Genomic DNA, 27,564 nt, shown 5'->3' on the forward strand with positions numbered 1-27,564 from the left:
TGTTTATCAAAGTCATATTCTTGGCAAATGATTAAACAGTGAAATGGAACAGTTGTTCCTCATCAATATTGCTTCAGTGGTAGACAGTACATGTTATCTTCAGCATTCCTACACTTCATTACTGTATTTTATTCTTCCTCACAGACTTGCAGATAAATAGTCAGGGAAAATGACCATGTGCATTAGGTGTTCACAATAGCAAGAATAGTTTCTTTTGCTGCTCACAGACAAACTCTGACTTAGAAGGTCTTTAGTTGGGTTTTCCTCATTTTATTATTTTGTACATTACATATCTCAGATCTAGGCTGTTCTGAAAAAAGCACTGAAAAGACACCAGACACCAAGTCAATTAGTGAATATCTTAATTTGTGTTCTAGAAACTCTTTGAATTACCAGACTGATGAAGTCCACATACCCATGGCTGCTGGAGAACACCAGTGTTTTTCCTGAAAGAGAGTGAATTGAGCTGTTCACCTTTGCACAAAACACTCTTGACTCTTCATGGTGAAAATCTTCTCTCTTCTCTAAATTACTCATCCTCCAATGCTTCATTTTATAGAGGTTTTTTAAGAGGAGTTGCCAAGGTAATTTTGGCTTTTGGTTTTTGTCAGCTTCTCTGACCAGAATCTGAGCGTGGAAGAGGAGCTGCATGACCTGTTCACCTGTTCCTGGCAGCAGAGGGAACAAGTTACCAGCTCTGATTCTTCTAGGTCCTTGAGAAGCTGTGAACTGTTATTATGAAAAGAGTCATTGCAGGTCCAAACAGGGTGGATGATCTGGTCATTACACTCTTCTGTTTTTGTTCTCTGGCAGGACCTAATGAGTAGCTGTGGGTAATTGCTTTCCTGTCATGAGGTCCGTTTAATATGGATCACTACTAGATGTGATTCGCTCCCAGCTACATGGTGTTTTGTAGGAGGGATGTATGAATCAATCCAGATTGAATGGAGATAATGTTGGGAAAAAATGGTGGAGATGGCAAGGGATCATACAGATACGAATATTAACAAACAAGGAAGGATAATATGATTTGTATCACAGGGGAATACACTGACCTCCTCCTGATCTGGCTGCCTATAACCAAATTCAGTTTCCTGTGTTTTTGAGTGGCCAGGAAAGTGTAAACTCTTGCTGTCACTGCAGCATTCAGACTCTCACCCCTTGTGCACCCACAGCAGATTGCTGGAATGCAGGCTCAAATATCAAAATAACTCAGGAAAAAAGACTCTTCCATGTTCCCTCCTCTCAGTAACATGCCAGAACAGCAGCTGTTATCACTTCTTAACTGAGTAATTTGGTGCCTAGTTATATGAGCAACCCCTTTCTTACTGTTGCAGCTGGTACTGCTGAAGCACACCACCTTCATTGACATGAGTGGGCAAAGTCAGTCAAATACCCTTCATGATGCACTTCTGAGCTCTGGACTGTGTCACCTGCATGATCCATTAAGACCTGTATTAGTTATCTTACAGACTCTCTGAAAAGCTCATCTTTAGTCCAAGGCATTTACATAGGGAGCTAGGTCTAATATCTAGGATTTGCTTTGTCAGAGCATATGTTATTGGAGGAGAATTAGACTAATTGTGAAATTAAATGACATGGAAATTCCCAGAGCATGGAGTGGTAAATTGTTTGTGCATGACTCTAAATAATGCAATAATTAATACTTCATAATAAAACAATGAGTACTACATATATCTTTGATATAAATATGACCTATCAACTGACTGAAAGATATGTTTATGATCCATGAATTAGAGTTGGCCTGGCCTTCAGCTATGGGCGAATGAGGAAGCAGAGCAAAAATAACCTTTCTACAAGATACTTGAAGAAAAAACATATTGGAAAGTGTCAAGACTTGTCTGATTAAGAAGCTAAGCCTGCCTTAAGTACAAAGGCACTGATTGCCTCACTTGGTTTAACACCTTTTTCACCATGAAGAGAAAACCTCTACTATGTCTAGTGTGTCATTCAGTCAGCAGGGCTAGATCAGAAAAATGTCATTTCCTCTGTTTAAGACTTTTATTTCTTTATAAGAATAAAGCTGATGTGTTGAGCAAGTGGCTGCCATTACTAAGGGTGAACACTGTATTCCATTCAAACAGCAAACCATTCAGACTCCAAACAATGGAAATTAATTACAGAGATTCTTGGGGGCTGAGCATTTTTTTCTGAGTTACAGACAAGACTCAAAGAGATAAAGGGTTTTTTTCATATTCATTAGTATGTGTTGTAACAGTACTATGCGTTGACTTTATATATTCTCCACACATATTTCTAATAGGGAAGATATACTACAGTGAGTGATTGTGTACACTGCTCTTAGTGCACAATGTCACTTGTGATGAAGTTCTGCAAAACAATGCAAGAAAGTCACAAGCTGGCTGCAGCAATCAATGCCAAGAAAACAGTGACTACTTCAGTCCCTAGGAAATATGCATATACATATATATAGACAGAGAGAGTTGTTCTGCAAACCAGTGGGGAAATTTCCAATACAACTCATAGAAATATGTGCATAGAACTGCTACAGAAAAATAAAAACTGGTTGCACAGGCCATAATGATAAAGTATGTGTCACTAATACTTTCCAAAGCCATTTGAAGCTGCGGGTTCAAAACATAACAGCATAACAGCTTGTAGGGCCTCCACTTTAAAAAATTGCCTAATTGCCAAAAATGATTCTAGGACAATTGTTCAGGTAAGCAGCATTTAGAAACTTTGAGGGTAGCAGGTGCTGTACACATTCTGTTGACTTCACCATGTTCTTCAGCCTATTCAACATAATCACTTTTCTTGCAAGCAGACTTAATTTCTCCTTTCCTATTATTTTCTGGAGGGAGTATGAAAAGATACTCTAGTAATAAGAGAAGTTCAGGTAAGAAGGCTTAATAGCTTCATTTTGTCTTCTGTTCAAAGCAGTTGCAAAGGTACATGTTCAAATTCAATGTTTCTTTTTAACTGTTTTCTTCATTTCGTTGTTTATTCCTATACAAGACATCTGCAGGCCTGATGCCCAAAATTTCACTGCCTTATAAACAGCGATACTGAGCTATACTGAGCAAATGCTATGTTGCAGGCTTCCTTTTTAACATCTGATTTCTTGTGTCTGTAAGAAATATCTGAGGGTCTACTCACTTAAATAGAGTTGATTCTATTTCATTATCTTCCCTCATCCACAGGATGCATCTTATTTATTATTGTAGGCTGTGAGAATTGTACAGACTCAGAAACTGAGAATAAAATAAGAAAACTCTCACATTCAGGCTTCTGCTGTGCCTGCCAGAACCTGAATTCAGATGAGTTGGAAGGCAACTTGCTCTTCTTTGAGGCTGACATTTTGTTCTCCAGAATCTCAGTTTAGTTATTTCTTCAATTCCTAATCCCTTTGATTGTGAAGTAAACCTAAAAAACTGTAGATCAAGAAAGTGACGTGTGCCTGAGTTTGCAGAAAGTCTGAACAAATGATACTGAGCACTGTGAAATATCTTCTTTGTGTCAAGGTGGCGTCGGTTTATTGAACTGAGAACCCTGTTAACTGTGTGCAACCATCACAATGAATTTCTGTGAAAAAGAATAATGCATATTTTCATGCATGTTAATTGTCATTAAGGACAGTTTCTGGTATCCTTACAATGCATAGGACATTACTCCCCGAGTGGTACTGCTACTGTGAGAACGGGATGGTGCTATCTAGCATGAATAAGGATATACAAACACTGCTCTACAACATTTTCTATTTCATGCACGTGAGATGATTAACAGAGCTATATATTTTTGCCTTGGACTATATGTAAATGATAGTACCAGTTATATCAGGATGTGCTGTTTGGTGTTGTTGATTCATTTTATTCTTACCTTTTTGTCTCCGTGGAATGCTTTTTCTGAAATGCCAGTGGTATTTCAGTGCAATGTGTACCTTTGAGGATTTCTTGATGAGTTAAGGGACAAAGTGTGATGTTTTCTGTAAAATATTCTTGACCCTGGAGTTATCTGTTCTTCTTAGAAACGGAAAATAGAGCTTTGCAGTAAAGGGCGGACCTAAGGCATGGGAAAATAGATTCAATTTGTAACTTTTTCCTGAAAACCATTCTATGGATTTGGACAATTACAGTTGCATAGAAATTAAGGTCCAGCTACATGTTTATCACTATCCGTTAAGTTTTATCTAGATGCCTTATGTCAAGCACAAGACTTCATTCAGATTGCATGTCATTTCTAAAAATATCTAACTTAGGCTACATGGAGAGAATAGGATGGACTGATGGTTCATCAGTTTCTGCAGTATCAAAGATACTGCTTAGATAAGCTACATCTATTAACAGAGTCTACCCATGTCTCAGTTTTTAATTTATAACATGAGAATAAAGATATATTAACACTTTACAAGGGTGCTTGAGATTCAAACCATAAATATTTAGGAGACTTTCACTGAGAGGATTGTTTCTGAGTGTGGGCTCTGTTAGCTGGAATTTTTGCTTAGGATGTTCTCTCAGGAAGGATGGTTGTGAAACATATTTAGTTTAAGTCTGCACAAAATTTTACCTTGAAAATCTTTGGGAGAATTCCTCCATGCTGGATCATTGTGTTAGATTCTTTATACTTTTCTAACTAATATTAAATTTAAAATACATTTAAAATAAAGGTATTCACAGACTATTAAATAATTGATTACTTAGAATAAATATTCATGAAATGATTTGAGGCATAAAACTCACTCAGGGTAAATCAGCTATGAGCTTTTTGCAGGTCTCAACATCCATATAATTGACCTTCCTACCACACCCTGAAGTTTTTCCATCCTAGCATTTTAAGTTGTAAATATTCATCCAGATAAACAGCTGTCTCCTTTTTGACATACCCACGGCTCTTCCTCACTGGCATTGTCTGCAGCCAGTTGGCATCCACAGGATGTCAGAGCACATCATGGCTGAGGAAGGTTAACCTTTCAGAAATGTTTATCTCCATATGTGATCAATATTTGCAGCACTGCAGTATTGTGGCACAACCTCTAAGTAGAGCCTTTAGGTGTGTTTTTAGGAACACTGATTTATAAATAAATACAGCTGACAGCCTGCTGATCAGAAGCCTATATTTACCATGGAGAGGTTGACGTAGTGTCATGCAGGATTTGACAATTAACCTTGAAAATTCCTGAGGTATAGTCTACATCTTTTGAGAATTTTCTGAGTAAAACCAAAAAGTAATAAAATCAGAAATCCATGGTACAGTGTTCCTTTGGACTGCAGAAGATAATCACTATGTTATCCACAGCAGTAAATGAGAAATGCTAATTTTACCTCTGTTTAATCATCGGTAGGATTCTAAAATGTTTCTGGGTTTGCCATTTTGATGTTTTCAGCATTAGAAAAACAGTCTGATACCATCACTTTTTCTTCCGTTCCTATGCATTCAGTTAATTCAGAAGAAAAATCTGTCCTGTCTACTTGTTTTTTCTCTATCTGATGTCTGTGCCAGTAATATATCTGGCCAGATAGGGGACTGTGCTGTGATTTGGGCAGAAAGACCCTGGGAGCATAAGTCCAAATGAGAGCTGCACTGTACTTTGAACACATGGCGAATGACACCCTACTTGCCGTGGGCTGGTTTTCCCAGCCGGTAGCTCTACCTACCTACACCTACAGCTAGTTAGTGTGTAGCCCTTGTGCATGTGCAGATCAAAATCCTTGTTTGACGATGCTCAGGTCTTCAGTAGTTGTAAAGGGTCCTCACATCCATTCACACTCGCTTTGCACAGTATAGTGAAAAATATGGGCTCTTACAAGGAATTAGCAATTTGTCTAAGGAATTTTGCTCTAGAAATATATTGGGCTCTGAATGACAACAGGTTCTCCCTCCTGGAAGGTTGTTCTAATGGTGCTTTTACCTTATCTTGAATTTCTCATTTATTTCTATTGCTGATCAAACAGAAGCTTCAGCACTGAGGAAAAGCAAGTTCATGTATGCATGACTGGCCAAAGACAGAAAAAAGTATACAGGTATGGATAAGCCCCTTATCTAGATACAGAGCACTTTGTGTGCCCCCTGGAAACATCAGAGCAGGGCTGAACATTTAAAAGTTAGTAGGAGAAAACTAGCCTTTGAGAACATCGTTTAAGTCCCAGTGAATGTGTCATGTTCCCAGATAGGCAGTGAATATGCCCTCAGCAAGGGACAAGGTCAGTGTGTCCTCAGGTTACATTTCCAAATCTGTTAAGCTTTCCCAGGTCAAAAACTGTAGTCGGTCTCCTTGGGATAGTGAATCTGTTTGCCTCTCTGCACGAGCCACAGCAGGATCTGGTTCTAAAGAACTGCCAGTTGCTGATACAATTTATAAAGTGGTGTAAAGCAGAGATAGAAATTAGTATAACTTTAGGACACTGCTGCTAGCTAGCATTAAATCAGACCTTGTTATGAGATTTATGGTAAAAATAATTAAAAAATGAAAAGCCTCTAAATCCTCCTGTTTGCAGAATTAAATTAGGCACTTAGGATATGCCAGACTTAAGAAGCTAGAAAATATCTACCCTAATATTAGAGGCAACCATGAGACCCCCCCTTAATCAGCCCAGTGTAAAGTACCCTTTTCCATCTACTCCATACCTTGTGGGCTGCCCCAGTGCTACTTATTTCCAATGTGGAGCCCTTCTATGCAGAAAGTATAAAGACTTGGAAAACAGGAAAGAGCTGTGGGGTTGGTGGTTTGGGGCATCCTGAGCCCAAGATCTTTATAACCGTGCAATTCCTAACTGTGCTGCAGGAGGAAGGGGAGGGAGGAGGGAAGACCTACTGGTGGTGATTAATGTTATACCCCAAAGTTCAAACAAGCTTCCCAGCTTGAACTGGAACTGAGGATTCAACAGAAGGGTTTATTTTGAGCTGGTCTGCAGTAAGGGTCTTATGGCAAGCTTAAGGTCAATATTATCTATAAATGTGGATATCTTGGCCACAGGATTTAAAGTGCTTTTATGTTGCCACTGACATCAGGGGGACTTAAGTACTTAAGTACTGCCAAAGATCCAAGTTTAAATTACTTTTGAAAATGGAACAAGGACTTTTCATAAATTTCATCCAAAATCTTTCTTCTGACAGATTTAACATTACTCAAATCCAGCTGTGTTCTGTGGTCTCTTTGCACCTTGTTGCACCACGAGGCATTGCTCAGCAAACAAGAGTAACAGTTTTTAGCTGCTAAGGTGAAATATTCACAAGCCCAGTCAAGGCAAGGAAGAAAATCATATTAAGAAACAGCTCTTTACGTTCCTTTGCAGTATCCCTTTCATTCCTTGTGACTGTGCACCTGTGCTGAAAGCTGTTCTGGCAAACCTTATTTTTCTATAGAAACAATTGCCAGTGTTTTCTAGTTTCTTGCAACCCATTAAATCTTTGCTCCCCTTTCTTTCCTCCCTGTCCTCATCTTCTGCCCCAAACATTTAGCATTAGCTGTTTTCTGTGACTTTGATGCTTCATAACTGAGGGAAGAGCTTTGGATTGCTTGGCAGGCTGACCTATATCACAAACCCATGCAATCACTCCCACCACAGAGAAGCCCTTAATTCAAAGCAGGGGGCTACGGTAGAGCTTTCCAACACATAAAGATCCCCTGATGCTGGGGAAGGTGGGTAGCTCTTCCTCCTGTGCAAAGGGCACAGCCACGGGAAAAGCAATGTGGCTGCACTCCTCCAGCACTCATCAGTTGATTCAATAGTCCCTTAAATCTGTCAGCATCCAGGGCAAATAACAACTACCTTCAAGATGCTTTAATTTATATCAGGTTAATATATTGGCAAAGCCCCTCTCCAGCTACTCTGTGGGCCAAGGACCTATGAAAAGTATGCGTCATTATTTAAGCATTTGCCTCCAAAGGTGCAAGTGGTGCTTTGATTAAGTTCATCTCAGAAAAGAGAAAATGTGCAAACTAATTACATTAATAATTTAATCAATTAAATAATTGACATTTTAGCCAAAGTATGCAGTATTTGTCTTTCTGGGTGTGAAAGCTTGTTTGTGTGCTGTGCTGTTGATGCCCATTAAACACAGCTCACCTGGGTTGGAATTCTGTTTTTCCTCAGTTCTGTTATCATGCATGCCTTATTAAGTCATTTATTATATAACTTGGGTACTTCAATCCCTTTTTTCTGGATAGTTTTTGTATCTTTACAATGCAGTGTGGGGTGTTAGCCTATTAGTCAATTTTCTTTAGCTGTCACTCAAACTGACTGCACGACTTGATTCCCTGCTGGTTAAAAAAATTTAACAGAGAAACTGCCAGTCAAGTTTACTAAACAGTCCAACAATAGAGAAACTGCAAGCCTAGAATGTTCTCCAGTTTCTGTAATTATACACTGCAGAGTAATAATTGTATGATAGTCTGGCATTCATTATGTGAGCTTAAGTGCTCACATTATAGCCTTCTATTTTGAGGACATTATTACCATGCAGTAATAATTCTGTTCAGGTTGGTGATACCTAGAGTACAATAGCTTTTATGGAGTTAGGGAGATTTGTTAATAATCAACCTATAAATATGCCAATAAAATAGCAGCTTGAATTCTGTTCTGAAAAATGCAAAATAATTTTTTTAAAGACAGGTAACAAATCTTTGGCTCCGTTCATCTTGAATGTTTTAAAAAATGTGCACTTAAGGCAACCTCCTTATTTAGCCAGTGCTGCTATTAAATTGCTATTTAAACTGCATGGTTATTATACAGGCAGAGTATATACCTTATGGCAACAAGTACACAAGTACCATGTGTGTCTCTCCCAGAATGTGCCATTGGCCAGAAATAATAAATTCAGGTCATACCGTTTGATTATGTAATTGTACTAAGTATATCAGAGAAGATGTTTTCAAAGACCCATAAGGATTTAGCAACCCAAATTCCACTAATGGTCCATAGAATTTATACTCCTAAATACCTGAAGTGCTCAAGTCTCTTTCAGACCAGGAAAACTACTGAAATTTTACACTGTACTACTGATCTAAGAAACAGACCTCTTGTCTTCACATCCCTTTTTTAATTCTGAAAAGCTCTAAATAAAAAAACGTTAATGCCATATTCCTGGATGAACTCTTGAGTCTGGGCTAGACTAGTGAGGAACACAGAGCTTCCAGGTTTGATGGGCAGAAGAATTAATTCCTCTAATAATTATTACCAGTGAATTAGCGTGAAAACCATTAGAAGTTTGTTTGCACAAATGTGAAGTCTTGAACAAATCTAGCACCTCTGCAATAATCTTGTGAATAGCATCTAAGATTGACAAAGCTCCAGGAAAATTCCTCTCACATTCACCTGGAAGTGTTGCCAAGATTTGTGGTTATCCTTCTTGTCATGTTCAGAAAATAGTGGTTGAACACTATCTGAGGTGAGCACAGGCACAAAACTTCACCTGCAGTTGTAAGGAGATAGAACTAGTTATTTCCTGATCAAGGATATAGAAAGCCAATAGGCTGATAAAACAGTTTTATTTGCTCTTAAGAATAGCTAGTTATGGTCATTCTGAGTTGTAACTGTTCCGGCCAGGGGAATTGTGCTTGAAGGAATTAAGTCCATGTTATTCACCAACACTGCTGAAGGTTAATATGAAAACATTTTCTCCTTGCTGCTTTGACCCGTTTTCAGAGTCCAATTGCTTTCTGTAAATTGAGTGGGACTCAACTGGCAGTAGCTTCCTAAATATGTGGGTTATTTATCTGATGGGTAACCTGATCTCTCAGTAAATAAGTTTCCAAAGATCCAAATCTAGGCTGAAAAGCTAGCTTTTGCAATGCAGACAGATTGTAATGCTGGTTCATGGACAATAGTGTTCGAGTCTCCTGACAAGCACACTACCAACGCAGGCAGTTAATTTGTTTGTGTTGAAATTATTTGAAAGTTTGGCCAAGGGGTCTACTGCAAAATTGTACTGAGGTGCCACTGGAAGGCATGATCCTTGTAGTTAGGGCAGTAGACTCTGCTTTAATAAAACTCCTGGGTTCCTCCTCTGGATTAGGCTTTGTATGTTGATATTTCAGGCAAATCATTCAGTCCCTCTTTGCTTGATTCATTTGTCAGAAGAACAGGTGTCATACTGACATGCTTCATAAGCTATTTTGAGAATAATGTAATGACTGCAGAGAATACTAAAATATTTCAAGAAAAGGTGTCAGATCTGCAAAGCATTGTTAAAATGTCCTATTTGCAGGAATGCACACATTCTGGGAGCTAATAAGTTCCTTGGCTTGAGGAAGTTTAAGGAATATAATGGAGCTATAAGGGAAAATTTTATCACCTTTTCAGCACAGAGAGATGGTATTTTATACTGAGAACAGAAATGTGTTTAACTAACTGATTATTGGCAGACTCGTTTTTGCACAAACATGACTTACATTTCCTATAAGCCTCTGAGACACACAGTTTATGAACTCTTACAATTGTACTGGGAATAGGGTGTACTAAGATCATGCCTATAACTCCATCCATTTTAATGGTAAATTTTGAATTTATGGATCTAGATACTCTGTGAATAGCATAAATGATCTTAATGCAGACAGAGATACAATGTGACAGAAGATAATTACAAATATATTCCTGCATTCTACAGAACTTTACCTTGATTACTTGACTATTGTATTCTGGTTTTTCTCACCTCATTATGAAAAAGACAAGTAATAAAAATGCATAGATGCATAGAGCATGGGTTATTATGATGACATAATTCAGCAAGTTTTAGTCGAAAAAAGAAGAAATTGAGTTGAAACATAAGGGCTTACTTTGGAAAAAGAAGGAAGTAGTGAATACCCTTAGTCGCTTGGTATTTACTCACACAAGCAGATCCTTTGTCTTCAATATGACATTCTGTTATTTTAAAATATGAAGCCGTCAATAAAACTAACACTTTCTTTAAAATTAACAAGAATACTAGTTGCCTAGGGAATTCATTGCTGTAGGAGGTTTTTTTTTTCTTTAAAACCAGTTGTATAACAGGAATTTAAAAGAACTGGACGACTAGGAAAGCAGAAGAACTGACTTGAGGGGCAGGTCTGAAGAACAACAGATAGGTACAACCGGTCTGTGACTACACGCAGGTTGGAAACCAGAGCGGTGAGTTCCTGGGACAGTCTGCTGTTGAAAGAAGTGAGGATGAGATGATAGGTCTCCAGATTTTATGGTGGGAGGCAGGTGATACTGAAAACTTTGGGGGGCAGGAACACTTGAAGGAAAAGATGCAGAACCAAAGAGAATAAGATGTTCAAGGAACAATTGGGGTTACTTTGAGGGAGGAGAAGGGTGCATTGAATATCTGGGAAAGCAAAAAATGGCTCACAATCTTGCACCTCATTAGACCTTATTTATTAGAACCAGAATAAGGAAAAATCTCTAAATATGTTTGTATTCATGTATTGTCCTAATCCTAAATAAAGCAAACTCTTTCAGTCTCCCGCCTCCCAAATCAGGTTAAGATTGAAAGTATATCACAATAATAATTTGAGTGTACAAGGTTATTGCAAGAATGTTGCATTTATTCCTAAGCTAATATCAATGTCTATAATATGTTGTTCCAGAAAGGTCAGTAATAGTTACAGAAAGATGTTAATTTCACTGGGGTGCAATCAGGCCATGAAGTACTAAGAGCTGAAATTAAATGCTTAAGAATTAAAATATTTAAAGGCAGGGAAAGGTACAGTCCAGACATCATTACTAAAACCCAGAACATATGTAACATTTCAAAATGATAATATTGAGGTAATATCAAAAAATATAGCTTATTTTGATATCTCAGCATTATGAGTTGAAACTTTTAGATACAACTGATATAGACATACAGAACAGATTTCTGATTAATTAGAACTATTGGTTCCCACCGTGCCAGCATTTTGGGGAAGTTACTTTGCATTTGCTCTAATAAGAACTTTAATTCTAAAAAAAAGCTTTTGCTTATGTTCACCGTCTCTTTGTGGAAGATCACTTACTCAAATAGATCATGAGACACTACATGACATTTCAGTTCCACCATTTAGGTTTCTTATAAAAACCCAAAATATAGGTGTCATCTGCATGTTTATTCCACTACAACTTAATACTGAGGACTGTTGTAAGTAGTGTAAGAGGCCAACCACACACTGTAGCACCTCTGTTATTTGAGGAGGGGGGTAATAATAGTCATCCAGTTTTGTGGTCACTTAAGCCTAGTCATGTTAATATGAAACACATTAGCTCAACAAAGCAGGAGATAATGACAGCTGTAACTGTGAGTTATATTTTCATACAATGTGTTCCCAAGTGATAGAAGTCCAGGAAACCACAGGAAATTTTTTACATTTATGAAGGGCAAAGTATATGTAGAAAAAAAAAAAACTTTTTTCACTTATATTTCCTGTTTTCAAATTCATAAAATTGGAGCAACCATACTACATTTTTAAAAAAATACATGAAATTCTACATAAACTTTTTTGCTATAAGTAGGAATGAGAACTCTGTGGAATGTATTACCTTTCAAATTTTGATTGTCATGGTATTGGTTGTGATTCTTTGTCTGGCAGAGTATTTGTGGGATAGCTAGGAGGGCTTTCTACCATCCCTTGTTTTCTAAGGAATAGCTATGTTTTTGTCTGACAGAGAGATTAATTTTCTATATGTAGGAGTAGCAGGGAGAACCTCTTTTTCTGCAGGGTAAATGAAGAGTCATTCCCTGTTGGACATCCTCACAACTATCAATAATTAAGGTAGCAGTATTCTTTCTCCCCATCTCCCTCCCCCAAATATCCTGGGCACACACTCTGTCCAGCAAGGCGAAAAGAACTGAGTGCTATTTCTTCTGCAAATCAGGATGATCAAGGTGAACCAGAGTTGAGGCATTTTGTTGGTCTAGTGTATTCACCAGCTGGTTTAGAGTTACTGCTTCTGAACTTGGAGCTCTGTGGTTGCAACATCATTTACTTTTATCAGTTATTGCTACCACCACTGTTGTAGAGGAAAAGCTTGGATTTATGCATCATATTGTTTAGCAGATGTTCGGTTACTAGTATAGATTGATTGCTTTATTGTTGTTTTGTTTGTAAAAATGTGCCAGTGATAGGAATTGGTAATGCCTTTGTTACCTTCAGTGTCCAGGAAAAAAGACTTGCTAATCTGCTGTCATACCAGATCAACAAACCAATACATCAAATAAATATTAGGCATGCAGCTGACTGCCACTTTCTTCTCACTATACCCACTGAAAACTTGATTTAAAGTCACATTGCTGTACAACAGATGCCTATTTCTTTGCTCTTTGAGGTTGATGGTGACTAATCTCTAAATCCTAATCCAAGAGTCTTTGAGATCAAGTTACAGAGCCTTCTTTGTTTCCTATTTCCAGCCTGAACTATACCTTCTCCAGCTTGTAGGGCCCTTCTGCAGCTGTATATAGTTACTGAAACATTCATCTTTAGCAAAATGTTGGCAAAACAGATGAATTCCAGAACAGAAGAGTGCCTACTTAATTTCTTAGTTTCTCCAAGCAGCAAAAATAATAAAGCTTCATTCCTACTGGTTCTTTCTTTCTCCCTCCCTCCACCCCTATTTTATGAATAACTACAGATCATATCCTTCATAGCTGTCTCACACAGTATCTCCTACTCTTACTATGTTCTTAACCACTGCCCTCACAACATTTCTAGTTTCTCCTTATATCCCTGAGATCACCACACTGTCTTGTTTGCTCCTGGCCATGTTCCCAGTTCTCTATCATGACTTCAGTTGGGTAAGAAGCAGTATCAGCTGTGATTCATTCAAAGTTATATCCATGTGGATTTGCCAGTTCACAGACACATATTCACTTGCTAATTCACAGAATCACAGAATGGTTGAGGTTGGAAGGGACCTCTGGAGATCATCTAGTCCAACTCCCCTGCTCAAGCAGGGTCACCTAGAACACGTTGCACAGGATTGCGTCCAGGCGGGTTTTGAATATCTCCAGAGAAGGAGACTCCACCACCTCTCTGGGCAACCTGTTCCAGTGCTCTGTCACCCTCACAGTGAAGAAGTTTTTCCTTATGTTCAGATGGAACTGTCTGTGTTTCAGTTTGTGCCCGTTGCCTCGCGTCCTGTTACTGGGCACAACTGAAAAGAGTCTGGCTCCATCCTCTTGACATCCACCCTGTTGGACACCAAGTTAAGCATGAGGCAGCAATGTGCCCTTGTGGCTAAGAAGGCCAATGGTATCCTGGGTTGCATCAAGAAGAGTGTTGCCAGCAGGTCAAGGGAGGTGATTACCTCACCACACATTGATCTGAATCATTTGATCAGAATTATGCCATCCACCTAAGTATGTTTTAATACAGAAAAATGTATTTGGAAATCAGAAACAGACTCTACAAAGAGGATGGGAGAATTACTGTCTTTAAAAGCAGCAAATCAGAAGATGGCAAAGCAGTCAGCAGAGATAACAGCTTTTTCGTGAGTTTTTAGTGTCAGTTTGTGGCTTCCAGCCTTATTTTGATCCATGGAGGTAAGAGAAGGAACATACCCAGTAGACATATTGAAGTGAGCATACCTCTGTGAACACCAATAAGACTCTGTTAAAAGCCTGTGCCCAGTTCAGTGGCTCACACCTCCTGGAGGATGGAGCTACTGAAAGAAATTCAAAGGAGGGGAACAAAATGGTCCCAGAGGCCGCAGAGCAAGCATTTGGATATAAGGCTTTAAGGGACTGGTCAACTCCGACTATTGGAAAAAAGGTTAAAAAAAAACCCTCAGTCACTATCTATGTGTACTTGCACATGAAAAATATGCTTGATAGCAGGGACCTGGGAAACTTTTAATTTTCCAGACAAGAGACAGAAATTGAAACTAGATTAATTTAAGCTTGAAATGAAGCGCCATTTTTTGGAACAAAGCATAGATAAATATTGAAAAAGCTTATCAGTGGAGATGTTGAGTCATGATTTTGCTTGCAGTCTTCAAAATGTGCCTGCTTATCTGTCTATATATAGTATATAAATCTAAATGTAATGTACATATAAAATGTACACCAATACATAATATTTCCCAATGTATATTATGTGGACGTATACTAGATATTCTAGATTAGAAATAGGTACAAATAGAGTTGTAGAGCTTCATAATTAATAGCTTTATAACTAATATAGAAGACAAAGGTATAAATGTGACACCTAAAGTAATCCCAAGGTGGGAGTAAGCTAGAACCAGAATTAATCTCCAGGCTTCCCATAATACGCTGAATAATCTTCAAATCAGTAGGATGTTGCTTCAATCTATATCAACAGCACAGTAGGTGAAAACACAGATTCTGTTTTGAGAGGGAGGAGGAGAGGTTAGTGACCGGTTTTCCACTAACAAAAAAATAAGGCTATTTAATGAATTATTGAGAAAATGTATTTGAAATCTTTCGAAGTGAAATAAACAGGAAGAAGATTTAGAACTGCGATGTTTCAGTTTGATACAGGGGAAACTTAAATAGCATCATGTACCAGACAATGCCAGCAGTTTCAGTTTTCCCTCTGCTACGAGGAATTGCACAAATGCTAAATCAATTTCCTTTTCTGAGGGATACTAATTGCCTTTTGTCCCAAAGCACCATATCAGACATTATCCTTAGCATCTCTTCAGAGCTGAAAAGCTTAAAGAAACTTAAAAAAGCAAACACAGAAAAATGATATAGATGTAATATTTCTTAGACAAATTGTGTCAGATAAGGGTCTAAGTTCAGACTGACTTTAATGTGCAAGTGGGAGAAACATCAGTTACTTAATGAGGGTGAAATTTATCCCCTTTCAGAAAGCCAATACAAGCCTATGAACCACTGAAAGCCAATCCTAAATTTATGGCTTAAGGAGATTTAAGGGGGGGTAATGGTTTTGTGCTATTTTTCTGCATGGAGCCAGTGTTTCATTGCCAGTGACCTGGTCCCATGCTGCTGATTTGTAATAAGACTTAGTGTGAGGTATTTGGTGTATTTTTCACTCCAGAGCATGTCTTGGCTTCTTGTCCTCTCTGTGTTGGGTATTGGCCATAGCTAGTATAATATCTGAAGAAAAAATCTCCGCTATATTTGAAATATTGATTTAGCCCTTCCTTTCCCAAAACCTCAATAGATGTTCCTAGTGCCAGTGTGATAGTGTTAGATGTATTTTATTGATATTCACTATCTCTTGAAAAAAGTACTTAGAAGAGACAGACAATTTGGATCAGCAGGAAGCTATTTCTGGCTGCTCCATCATATTGCAGCCAGTAAGGTCATTTCAAGCTGTTTTGCTTCTGGGAGGCTGGTTGAAAAAACAGCAGAAAGTTTGGTTAATAGAAAGAACATATATCTTTTACTAACTCATTTCAGGATTATGACATTTATCTTCCAGTACTCAAAATCTGTTTTAAACTTGCTTTTTCCATGCTCTTGACATTTCTATGTATATTCATTTAGCCAGACAGATGATTAGGACTCTTAGAGCTGACAGGAATAATACTTTAGGACTTCATTTTAAAAATATGTTCATATGTACACATATGTGTGTTTGAAGGGACTTTCAGAGTCCATTTCTCCTCCTCTTGCAGTCTATAGTCCTTTCATAACTGGACACAAAAATGTTCTATTCATTAAAAAACAATTACTTGGAAATGCCACTAGTCATTGAGTTCTACTGACAGCAGTCGGTTTTGTCCATTAGACATTGATCTAGATACTATCGTTGTATCTTGAGGAGGGGAGGAGATATCCTCCAAAAAAAAGAAAAACATATCTCTAAGGCTGCTCTGAAACTATTCTGCCTATTTCAAAGGAAATGAGAACTTCTAAGTGAACAAATAGATGTCCTGGAAACCACAGCTTTTAAAACCCTGAAGGTCCTTGAAATGTTACACTGAAGTTATTTGAACTCTACAGAACTTCAGCCAAATTAATGTCTGAAAATCAAAAGTAGTCAAAGTCAGACTGAAAAAAAAGTGAGTTTTTAAAGTGAGAGTAAATATCCCTTGGAAGGATAGGATGTTTTTTTCATTATTTGAAAATCTTGAATGATTATGCACCTGGTTTAACACAAGTATGGGATTCACTCAGTGTTCACAAGGCAAAACTCAGTGGCCTATGTTGTACGCTAACTGATTATAATCATTCTACCTGACTTAAAAGTGTATATTTCTATGAAACACAGGTTGCTGAAATGTCAAATTTTGCACATTTCACTGAGAAGAAATATGTGAGAAGATAGCAAGTCTGTTGTAACTATGTAAATTAAAACAAAAAACATGTTGGTGAATACTTTCTTTTTCCAGAATTTATACCTTTCTCTACAGACATAGAAAAAATGTTATCATAGTAACTTTCCAGTCCTCCTGGGTGCATTCTGCCCCCACATCAGCAACTCATCTAACTAACTTCTTGGAAATGACATGGTAACATAGGGAATGTTCTGTTAGGGTTTTGGCAGATACCAGAAGATGGTGCAGAGGATGGAGGGTTCACAAAAGTTCAGGGTATGTTTCCACATATTCCTGTGCAAGCAAAAAAATTTTTTCCTTGAATAGTCCTGCAAGGAACAGGTACAGTCTGGCCCCTGAAGCCTGAATGTCACTTTTTATGACTGCATGTATGTTTTGTGCATGCAAAAATATATTGCAGCAAGATAACAGTTTTATGTAGAATTGATTGGAAAGTCAATGCTGTTTCTAGCATCACCATATTTTCACTTTAACTGATTTTTGTTCTATATTTTTTATTGCTGCTTTGAGAATTATTGTTTTGAAGTTTTACTTTCCTGACATCTCTTGATCCAAGGGGTCAGTCCATGCCTACAATGACCCGTGAGCCAGCGTGCAGGATCTGGCAGGCCCCTGTTCTACAAACTAGAAGAAAAATGCATATAGGCCTTGACAAAGATAACTACAGTGACTTTGCAAAGAAAACAAGCATTAAAAGCTAATACTAATTTTCTTTCCGATCATGGACATACAGTGAAGTAGACTACATATAATGTCATTTTGGTTTTTAAAATATTTTTATATTCCTGAAGAAAAAAACCTTTTGTTTTTCATAAAATACTGGTAACATCTAAATGACACTGACTGTGTAAATCTTTTTTTTTTTTTTCTCACTTGAAGAATATTTTTCCAAAATGTTTCCAAGAAAAAAGTTCCAGTTGATTTTGTTAGCAACCATAGAGCAAAAATCTATGTGGTTAATTCCTTCTAATCAGTGGAACACCCCATAAGCAACTTCATCCAGAACTTACCTAACCAAAAAGATATAAAAGCTGAAGAGAAAAATAAAGGCAAACAGAAATGCTGATCTACAAAAAAGACATTCCTTCAAAAGTTATGCTTTAACAAGAATTTTTATTTTGTTAGTAGACCAGATTGTTTTCTCTTTCATATGTTTGATAGCCAGGAGAAGTGTTATGGCTTCTGCCACTGACTTCATGGAAAATGTCTAGCTGTGCAGTATATCGTACTGAGCCGTGCAGGTGGAGCCTTCTCCCATAGATGGTGCCATGCCTTTAGCTTAGTGCTGTGTTATCATGATGTTGTCTCTCCTCAAGTGGTAATGGCAGGGGTTTTGTTCTGCTTGGGGTTTCTGCAGACTCTGGATAATCCCTTAATTCCTATAAACTAGCTGCAGCAACCTTAAGATGTCAAAAGCACTTTTTACCTAAGAAGAAATATGCTAATCATAGAAATAATCCTGGAGTCAGTAGGTATGTTTATGTTGTACATACTTCAGTGGAATACAAAGACAGCAGATTAACTAACAGGCAAGAAGGAGTCTAGATGTGGAAGTAAGAAGTCTAAGTTTAGCTTCCTAGCAGGCCATTTTACCTCATGCTACCTTGCCAAGCCTGGCAATGTACAGACTGCACTAAATCGCATCAGTACCTGACAGCTGTCAGTGCCTGGGAAGGACTGAACTTCATTAGTGGCTAATAACAGCTCCTGAATCATAACTTATAAATATAATAAATCTTTAGTAAAACTAGAAACTAACAAATATTAGGAAAACGTACTCTTGAGAGAGGAAAAGGGATCACTCAAGTTGCTTGGTCAACTAGTAACTGACTTTTGCTAGCATATTCTGGCAATGCAACTTTCCTGCTCAAATGTCTTAAAGAATCAATTACTTTTACAGACTGATGAGAAGATAGCAGAGTTTTTGGTTGTTCTGGCCAAACTCCTCTTATCAATAGCTGCCTATGAAGAAAGAGAGGCCTGAATTAATGACTATGGTCTCTTGAACGACAGAAGAGGTCCAGCTTTCATGGTCCTCATGATCCCTGGATGCTAAGTTGACTTGTGACCAATATGTCTTGCACTGATTTATTGGGAGTAGATTTTATCCAAAGTTTCTAAGAGAACTCCTGAGATACCAGCAACAAAATTTGGGTAAAAGACTAAATTTGTATAAAGTAGTGAGGGCTTTGGGGGCGAGATAGAGACAAACTATTCTTTATGTTAGCTTGAAATAAAATTATCACCATCATTCAGCAGTACCTTTGGGCCTGTTTAAAGTTATGGTCAGGATTGCTGCTCAGCAGAAGTGTTTCAATATATGTCTAACAGTTAGATTTGGTAAGTCAGGCATGACCTTGAGTGCAGTGAGAGACAAATCATTAGGTAAGTATCTGGTTCAGATCCTAAGAATCTGCTAAAGGTAGCTGCGATAAGCGAATCTGCTGTCAGTTGACTTAGACCCTCTATACAGAGTCCAAACCACCTCTGGAATATAATTTGGGAGTCTATAAAACAAGTAAGGTTGAAAGCAACTGGTTTAATGGATATATGATGTTTCTAAACTTCCAGGGCAAAGGTAAGTCGTTGTAGAGAGCCAAATTAATGAAAGAGCTGGAAGTTCTCTGGCCAGAAAAATCTGTAGAAAGCAGCTAAAAGGAATCATGGGAAAAGCTGTTCTTATGTATGCTGGCATGTTCTCTAAGCATTATGTAGCATTTAGGAGAGGCAATATGAGGCATAATCTAATTTACATTTCAATGAGGAAGTGTTCCTGTCATCCCCCACACCACATTACTCCACCCCAGTATGTGGTGGGAGAAAGCTAAACCATATACTGGAGGATGAGCTGATGAAACAGTCTGTATTACCTTGAATACCCCCAGCTGTGAATGCCAAAAAAACTGAGACAAACACTGGAAATGTGGACAGCTAGAGACTCATGCTCAGAGATTTTCATTCCCATGTTTATGAGTAGCCAACAGTCTAAGTAAAACTGCAGAAACGAAATATTTCAGTAAGTTGCCTTTTTTATCTTGGTGCAATCAAATCCAGTGGCACCTAAGAAAGAAGAAACAAGTCCCCTTTGAATAGCAAGCAGCTTGTTTCAGTGACACAGAACGCCTTTGACTATGTGTTCACAGGGGGGATAGCAGTGAGTATGGACTCACATACACCGGTAGAATAAGCATTATTGTTCACTGGAGACTTGAAGAACATGTGGTGGCTTGCCAACATGCTTATGGCCCTGGAACCTCTTTGTGATAACGAGACAAGCTCTGGAGTACAAAATGATATATTAAGATATGTGTCCAGCATATTTTAGGGGTTGGGCCTGGCTGCAGATGTTAAGATAGTGGTGTTTCCTTCTGCTGAAAAAAAGTGCCAGCAAAGTATCAGGAAGGATCCTTGTACAAGAAATATCCCTAACTATGAAGCCCTGAGAGGGAAAGGATCTGCTATAGAAATGCTGGCTGGAGATTGGAAGTGCTAGTTTATAGCAATCTTCTCAAGTAGGACTGCAGCACCAACTCTTAAGGCTGTAAGGAGGGATTCCAATATGGATAGTTCAATACAGTGCTACAGCTTATCCTGGCAGGCTACATCATCAGTGACCAGGGGAAAAATAACCCAGGTGAGGACAAGAGTTTGTATTTTAACCCTTCAAATAATAGGACAGCAGAAAATGTAAAATTCAACTTCGGGTTTTGTCTTCCAGTCTTGGGCAGGGAACAAGACCTGTGAGCACAAAATAGGCACCGAGAACCTGGGGCATGGTCCAGGTATGGCCAGGAAGGGCCCTGGAGCATGCAGAGCACCTGTGTGCTAAACCACACGTGGTAGCACAACATACCCTCTAGTACACCATTGCCATACTAGTATATGGGAGTAAAAAGGGTGGTGTAGCACCCATAGGCTGTTCTCAGTCTGCCTTCAAGGCCTCCATGTGGGCCTCAAGCTCATGGCTGCTCTCACAGTAGCATGGCAAAGGCTCTGTAAATGTAGCAAATTCATTTTGGGAAACAGAAGGGGAGCAGAGAAGAGGAGAAAATGGCATATTTTCTGCAGGATTAGGGCCTTAAGAGGACTGATGAATATTATAGATTCTTTGCTTGACTTTGGTTCAGAGAAGCATCTTAAAGCTTGGATGCATACATTTTCACTTCTCTAGCTGGGTAAAAAGCTCATAAAAATAGGCTGCCTTCAGACTTGTTTCATAGTTCCAGATCCCAGCCAAAATGGTTGTACCCAGATGTCCTGTTGACTTTGATATTCCTGTTTCTAGCATGAATTTACTCCTGGAAATGGTGAGATGAGTACGAGTTTGAAACAGGAAGATGAAGCAGGGGGAGAAGACTTGGCAAGAGTTTGATTTTTTAAATAGGTTGAATGTCGAGGAGGATTTTCTCCTATCATTTCACCCATTTGCAGGGTTTTCAGTTGGCCTGAGGTGTTTTGAACTTGTTCCATAAAGGCTTTATGGACTGATGTGATTACAAAAGAGTAGCTTATAGACCTGAATATGTCTTTACTCACTTAAATACAAAGGAGTAAGATCAGACTGGTGTGAGAATGAGACCCAGATTTTTTTGGTTATACCCAAGTCTGAAGATTATATTGTGCGAGCAGAGGAAAAATACAGACTATGGAGTCACATATGCTGCTTAGAAGTTGAATTGCTTTTCCCAAAGTTAAATAAATTGGGCATGCGGGCGGGAATCAAAATGCAAAGGCAGAGGTGTCAGCAGGATACAATTAAGTTGCGAATTGTCAAGCCGGGATGTAATATGGAAAACCTGTATCTGCTGTGAACAACTTTATTTGGATTACTCACGGGTGAAACATTTCAGGCTGATTTCTCACAAATACTGTTTTGGAGAACTTCATTAGCATTCCTGTAGCTATTTGAGCTTGCTTTTCTGAAATAATGTTACATTTGTAAATTGATCCATCCCTATATACATCCTCTTTTCCCTTATATATGTTGCTTGCTTTTTCCTGTAAAAGACATTATTAGCTTTTTCTTGTCTTTAACAAGCTGTAGCTCATTCCAGTTTAATCTTTATTAGATTTTCAGTACCAGTACAAATATGTCATGCTGTATAAAATGCAAGAATCTCTCTTATATAAAGAGAAACGAGAAAACAAGACTCCAGAAAGCTGCTGTAGCCCCTGGACAGTCAGGAGGCTGAAGCAGCGAGGGCAGAAAAACCTAGTGCTTGCTCTTTAAGCATGGTGGTTTCCTAGATGGGCTTGCAGGTTGTCTGTTCACTTCTGAAGGGCAAATAAGCCTTCCTTCTGCTGAACTTAAACCCACTGCAATGCTACAAATTTTTTGTTTTTCATTAACACTAAAGAAAATCTTATCCTTTTTTCCTGATACCATTTTCATGTCTTTAAAGTTTTGTTTTGATAGAAATCTATTTTAGCTCTTCTTTTGAAATATAAAGAGACTTCTACTCAGCAAATGTGTCAGTATGTTCTAATTAATGAATTATCCATTTGGTTCTCCAATAATTCTGTTTGTGTCTAACCTTTCCCTGTGAATTATTTATACTACGACATTTCTTTATCAGCAAGCTGCCATTTGCATGAATTGTACATTATTGTTCTTATTATTAATTATCCTTTTAATAATTGTTTAGTGCTTGGCCTCATCAATAAAGAAAAATGGATGGTCCCCATGAAGCATTTAGTTTCATCTTAATTCTGTATCTCTAACATCACTGCTAATAGCACAAGAACAGGTACCTAATAGTAGTAGTAGTGGTAGTAGTTCTTTCCGTTTGTACACTCCTTTGCCTCCTTTCCCCTCCTGTATTCCTGTACCCCGCAGTTTGTTCCATAAGAGCAAGGGATGCTTCCCTGTTAATGACTATTTAAATAACAGAATTAACTTGCTATTGTACCTGCTCCCTTCTGTCACAGAAAATGACTATGAAGGAATTCATATTAGCACATTGGAAATTCCTATGAATTTTAACATTTTATTTGGTACATTCTGTGTGCATTAATGAAAGATTTTACAGTTCTTAATGTAAAACTGATGATATCTACCCATACCTCCAGGGAGTTTGTGAGGTCATTAAAGTTACATTTGCAGAGAAACATATGGGCTTTTCTCTCACATTATTCTTTCCCATGCTAATAATGCTATTTTTGAGCTCTTGTTCAGCATGCTCATTTATATTGGAAGGTTCTCTTATCCAGTATCCTATTCATCTAGCTTTCCAAAAAGGGAAATGAACTCTGTTTTGTCAGAAACACTTAAACCATTCCTGCAAGAACACAAGAACTTACATTTTCAGCTGGTAGTGTCATCTCTAGAGATAATGGTCACTGAAAGGCAGCCCAGAGTGAAAAGCAAATATGCTTGTCAGAAATGAAAACACAAATTTATACCGTGCCTCCTTCCTGTCTGCCTTGCTGGTTGTTTGGTCTCTCCGCAAAGGAGGATTCCAGCAGTAATGTTAGTGTTTTGGCATCCAGGCAGCTGAACGGAAAGAAAAGTGGTGATGTTTTATTCAGAAATTCCCTCTGGAATTATAAGCCTGTCCCATATTTCTGCCAATTGCTTTTCTGGTATTTTTCTCTAAAAAAAAAGACTCGTCAAATTCACAGGAGCTCACAACATAATTAACACCCTGCCAGTGACTGCGGGAGAGGTGCTGGCAAACACAATCAGTCCCTTCCGAGAACGGTGAACCCTTCTGTACTTACTGAGCAAAATCTTAATGTGTTAAGCCAGGTGGATTGTTTAAATAGATTGTTTCTTTCAGAATCAAGTATTATTTCCATACCCTACACTTGCCTGTTTTAAGGTATATATTCTTTATTCTTTCAAAAGTGAATGTTCGACAACATATATTTAGGCTTGAACTAACTACTGTGTATTGATACAGTTTGCATTAAACTTAAATATTCATAATATTTAACTAATATACTCTTGATGGTTAGAGTCTAAAGAAAACCATTGGACTGGAAAGAAAACTACTGTCTGTGAATCCAGAATCAAAGTTTGCTGAAATGATTAAACAGCTTTAAACAGCAGACAAAAGAAATATTTCTTCATATCAGTTTAATTTGGTTCAATAACCAGTAAATTCAAGGTTAAGGAAATGTTTAGAAACTGAATAAGCTGAAATGTCATTATCTTTTTATGACCTGTGAATAAATTCACAGTATGGCATGCTGAAAGTTATGAATTCATTCATTAACTGTATGCAATATTTGCTTTGGTTAATAAATAACTTTTAAATAGAAAATAAGTTTGATACATTTTTACTTTGCATCCATCATATTCATTGAAATTTTATTTAAATAATAAATGCATTTAAAATGCTGGTTTTCTCCAATTCAGTTGAATTCCCATTTCTATCCAAAGAAGCTTGATACAAATCACAAGTAAAAATTAATCATCTAATAAATAAGAAATATAATTCATTTCCAAGAAAATGATGTGTAAGTGCTAAGCATGTGAATAACTATGTTCAGCTGTATCACTGCTTAAATGGGAATGTAAGGTATTTTTTTGGTTAGGAAAAGGAAGTAATATATTAGTTTAAAAATTACATTTAACTGCAAATCAGCTTTTTTTTTAAGTTTATCTACCCATAACAATCAAAATCTCTTTGAGAAAAAGAAAAATACACGCCCAGAATTAGTATAAAAAAAAGCTTTTGTAAAAAGTATTTTTACTGTTTTTGTATTTTCAGGTGAATGTGAACAATTTTTACGACTATTTTTACAATGTTTGAAAATACCCTGAAAGTGAAGTTATATTGAATTTTTTGTAGAAAATATTTGACAGGTTTTCCAGAAATACTGTAGTTCAGTGCCTTACAAATGAGCAATTCTGGGATAAATGGAGAGACAATGGTTATATGAATATTAATTTGTTATGCCTTACTTTAGGAACATCTAAACTCAGAATTTTAATTCTGTAGAAAATTCCAACATTACTAAAATTAATTTAATCCCCAGCTGGAAGAAAATACAGTTTTGACAATTTCTACATACTAAATATTCTCTTAAAAATGGTGAAATTATTGAAATGGGCAACATTTCTCCTTCAGTATGAGTGTTGCAGTTTAACCTTTGAAATATCAAGAGTTACATTAATATAATAAAAATTAAAATCTTTCTGCATTTGTTTTGTTAATTTTGACAAAATATCTATGAAGCATTTGGGTCTCACAGAAGCTGTGGCTTCCAACAGAAAATTCCTCCACCTCGAAACTTTCAGTTAACTCTGTTCTGTGTCAAATCTGTCAGACTATTAACTTCACTAGCCATAACACATATTCATAGGGTTGTATTTTAAGATGTAGATATACTCTCACATTTAAATTGATTTAATGTACTGTATGTGTAAAAGATGCTGACATTCTAATTGGACTTAATTGCTTTATATCAAGCTTTTTAAAGACTTATCAAAAGCTGAAAATTTATATTCTTTAAAATAATAACTGCAGTAGATCCTGTTAAATCACACAGTTGGCAAAGAGACCTACTCCTGACTTGCTCGGTGTTGTGAATTAATGAATTCATTTCAAATATAAATTTGCTAGAGAAGTGTTTCAGAATGTAGTTTGTTGCGCACTCTTGTTCATGTGTAACTAACAAATGCTAACGTGTTTGTAAGAGCAATGAAGTCTCAGCAATAGGGGGTCTGGTCCTCAGTGTTGGCTGAACTAAAGGAGAATGAATAGATTTTCTTATGCGAGTTGTGAAGAGTGCATTTAAAGCAACGAGGATCTCACCAGTTTCAACCACATGCTGGTGTCCTAATTATATCTTAAGTGCATCTTCTGTTTTCTCCTAGGTCTTACTGCTGCAGCATCTCTCGTATCCCTGGCTTGGGCTTTGGCTTCCTACCAAAAGGCCCTCCGTGACTCCCGTGATGACAAGAAACCCATCAGTTATATGGCTGTTATAATCCAGTTTTGCTGGCATTTCTTCACAATTGCAGCAAGGGTCATTACTTTTGCCCTGTTTGCCTCGGTTTTCCAGCTGTACTTTGGGATCTTCATCGTGCTCCACTGGTGCATCATGACCTTCTGGATCGTCCACTGCGAGACAGAGTTTTGCATCACTAAATGGGAGGAGATAGTTTTCGACATGGTTGTGGGGATAATCTATATCTTTAGCTGGTTCAATGTCAAGGAAGGAAGGACACGCTGTAGGCTTTTCATTTATTATTTTGTGATCCTTTTGGAAAATACCGCTTTGAGTGCTCTGTGGTATCTGTACAAGGCCCCACCAATCTCTGATGCATTTGCCATACCAGCACTGTGTGTAGTGTTCAGCAGCTTTTTAACAGGCATTGTTTTTATGCTGATGTACTATGCCTTCTTTCACCCCAACGGACCGCGGTTCGGGCAGTCGCCAAGCTGTGCTTGTGAGGACCCTGCCGCTGCCTTCGCTCTCCCCCCAGAAGTGGCAACGAACACGCTAAGGTCCATCTCTAACAATCGGAGTGTCACGAGCGAGCGGGATCAAAAATTCGCAGAGAGGGACGGGTGCGTGCCTGTGTTTCAGGTGAGACCCACCGCACCTTCCACACCTTCCTCCCGGCCACCAAGGATTGAGGAGTCTGTCATTAAAATTGATCTGTTCAGGAACAGGTACCCAGCCTGGGAGAGACACGTGTTGGACAGGAGCCTGAGGAAGGCAATCCTAGCTTTTGAATGTTCCCCTGCTCCTCCACGGCTACAGTATAAAGATGATGCCCTTATCCAGGAGCGCTTGGAATATGAAACCACATTATAAACAAAAAAATACCCACAGCTTGAAGAAGCTCCAACGTTACAGTCCAAATTAAGGGTTGACGGTAGGGCTGTAAGAATAACTAAACTGTGTACTGCAAATAGAGCAACAAGCTGTAGTGTTCTTAGTCTGGCTATCATCATGATTATCATTTGATCCACTGTGTGCAGTCTGTCTGCAGGACCCTGATACAGCAGCATCACCTGAAAGCCTCAAAAAAATAACCACACACACACACACACACACACATCAGTTACTTCAGCTGGAGAAACTCACCCATGACTCCTTGCTGCTATGAGACTCTGACTGCACAGTACTCACAATCAAAGCATTAGGAAGGTTCTGATCAGAGCTTTCAACTTTAGCCAGTAGTGCATTTTATTTTAGAAATGAAGGATTGATATTTGCATATTCAATGGCAAAAAAAAAAACTTGTCAAAAATAACAAAACTGTACCATGCAATGTTGCTGTTATTAAAACTGGTTTCTGGGGGGAAAAAATAGGAGCATAGTAGTCCTCAGCACGCCCACAGATAAACCATTCAGTTTAGAATAGGTTTGCAGAATAGTTCTTAATTAAAAAGATACATCATCATGT

At 38.0% G+C, this 27,564-nt stretch overlaps 1 protein-coding gene across 1 annotated transcript in view; it reads left to right on the forward strand.

The window, feature by feature from the left end:
* XKR4 (XK related 4) overlaps nucleotides 1-26,969 on the forward strand; it is a 222,101-nt gene extending 195,132 nt beyond the window's left edge. The window contains exon 3 of the mRNA XM_067292327.1: nucleotides 26,023-26,969. Within this exon, the coding sequence (XP_067148428.1) occupies nucleotides 26,023-26,969 (947 nt within the window). The remainder of the gene's footprint in view (nucleotides 1-26,022) is intronic.
* Nucleotides 26,970-27,564: the final 595 nt, after the last annotated feature.

This window comes from Apteryx mantelli, chromosome 2 (genome assembly GCF_036417845.1).
Source record: "Apteryx mantelli isolate bAptMan1 chromosome 2, bAptMan1.hap1, whole genome shotgun sequence".
NCBI lineage: Eukaryota > Metazoa > Chordata > Aves > Apterygiformes > Apterygidae > Apteryx > Apteryx mantelli.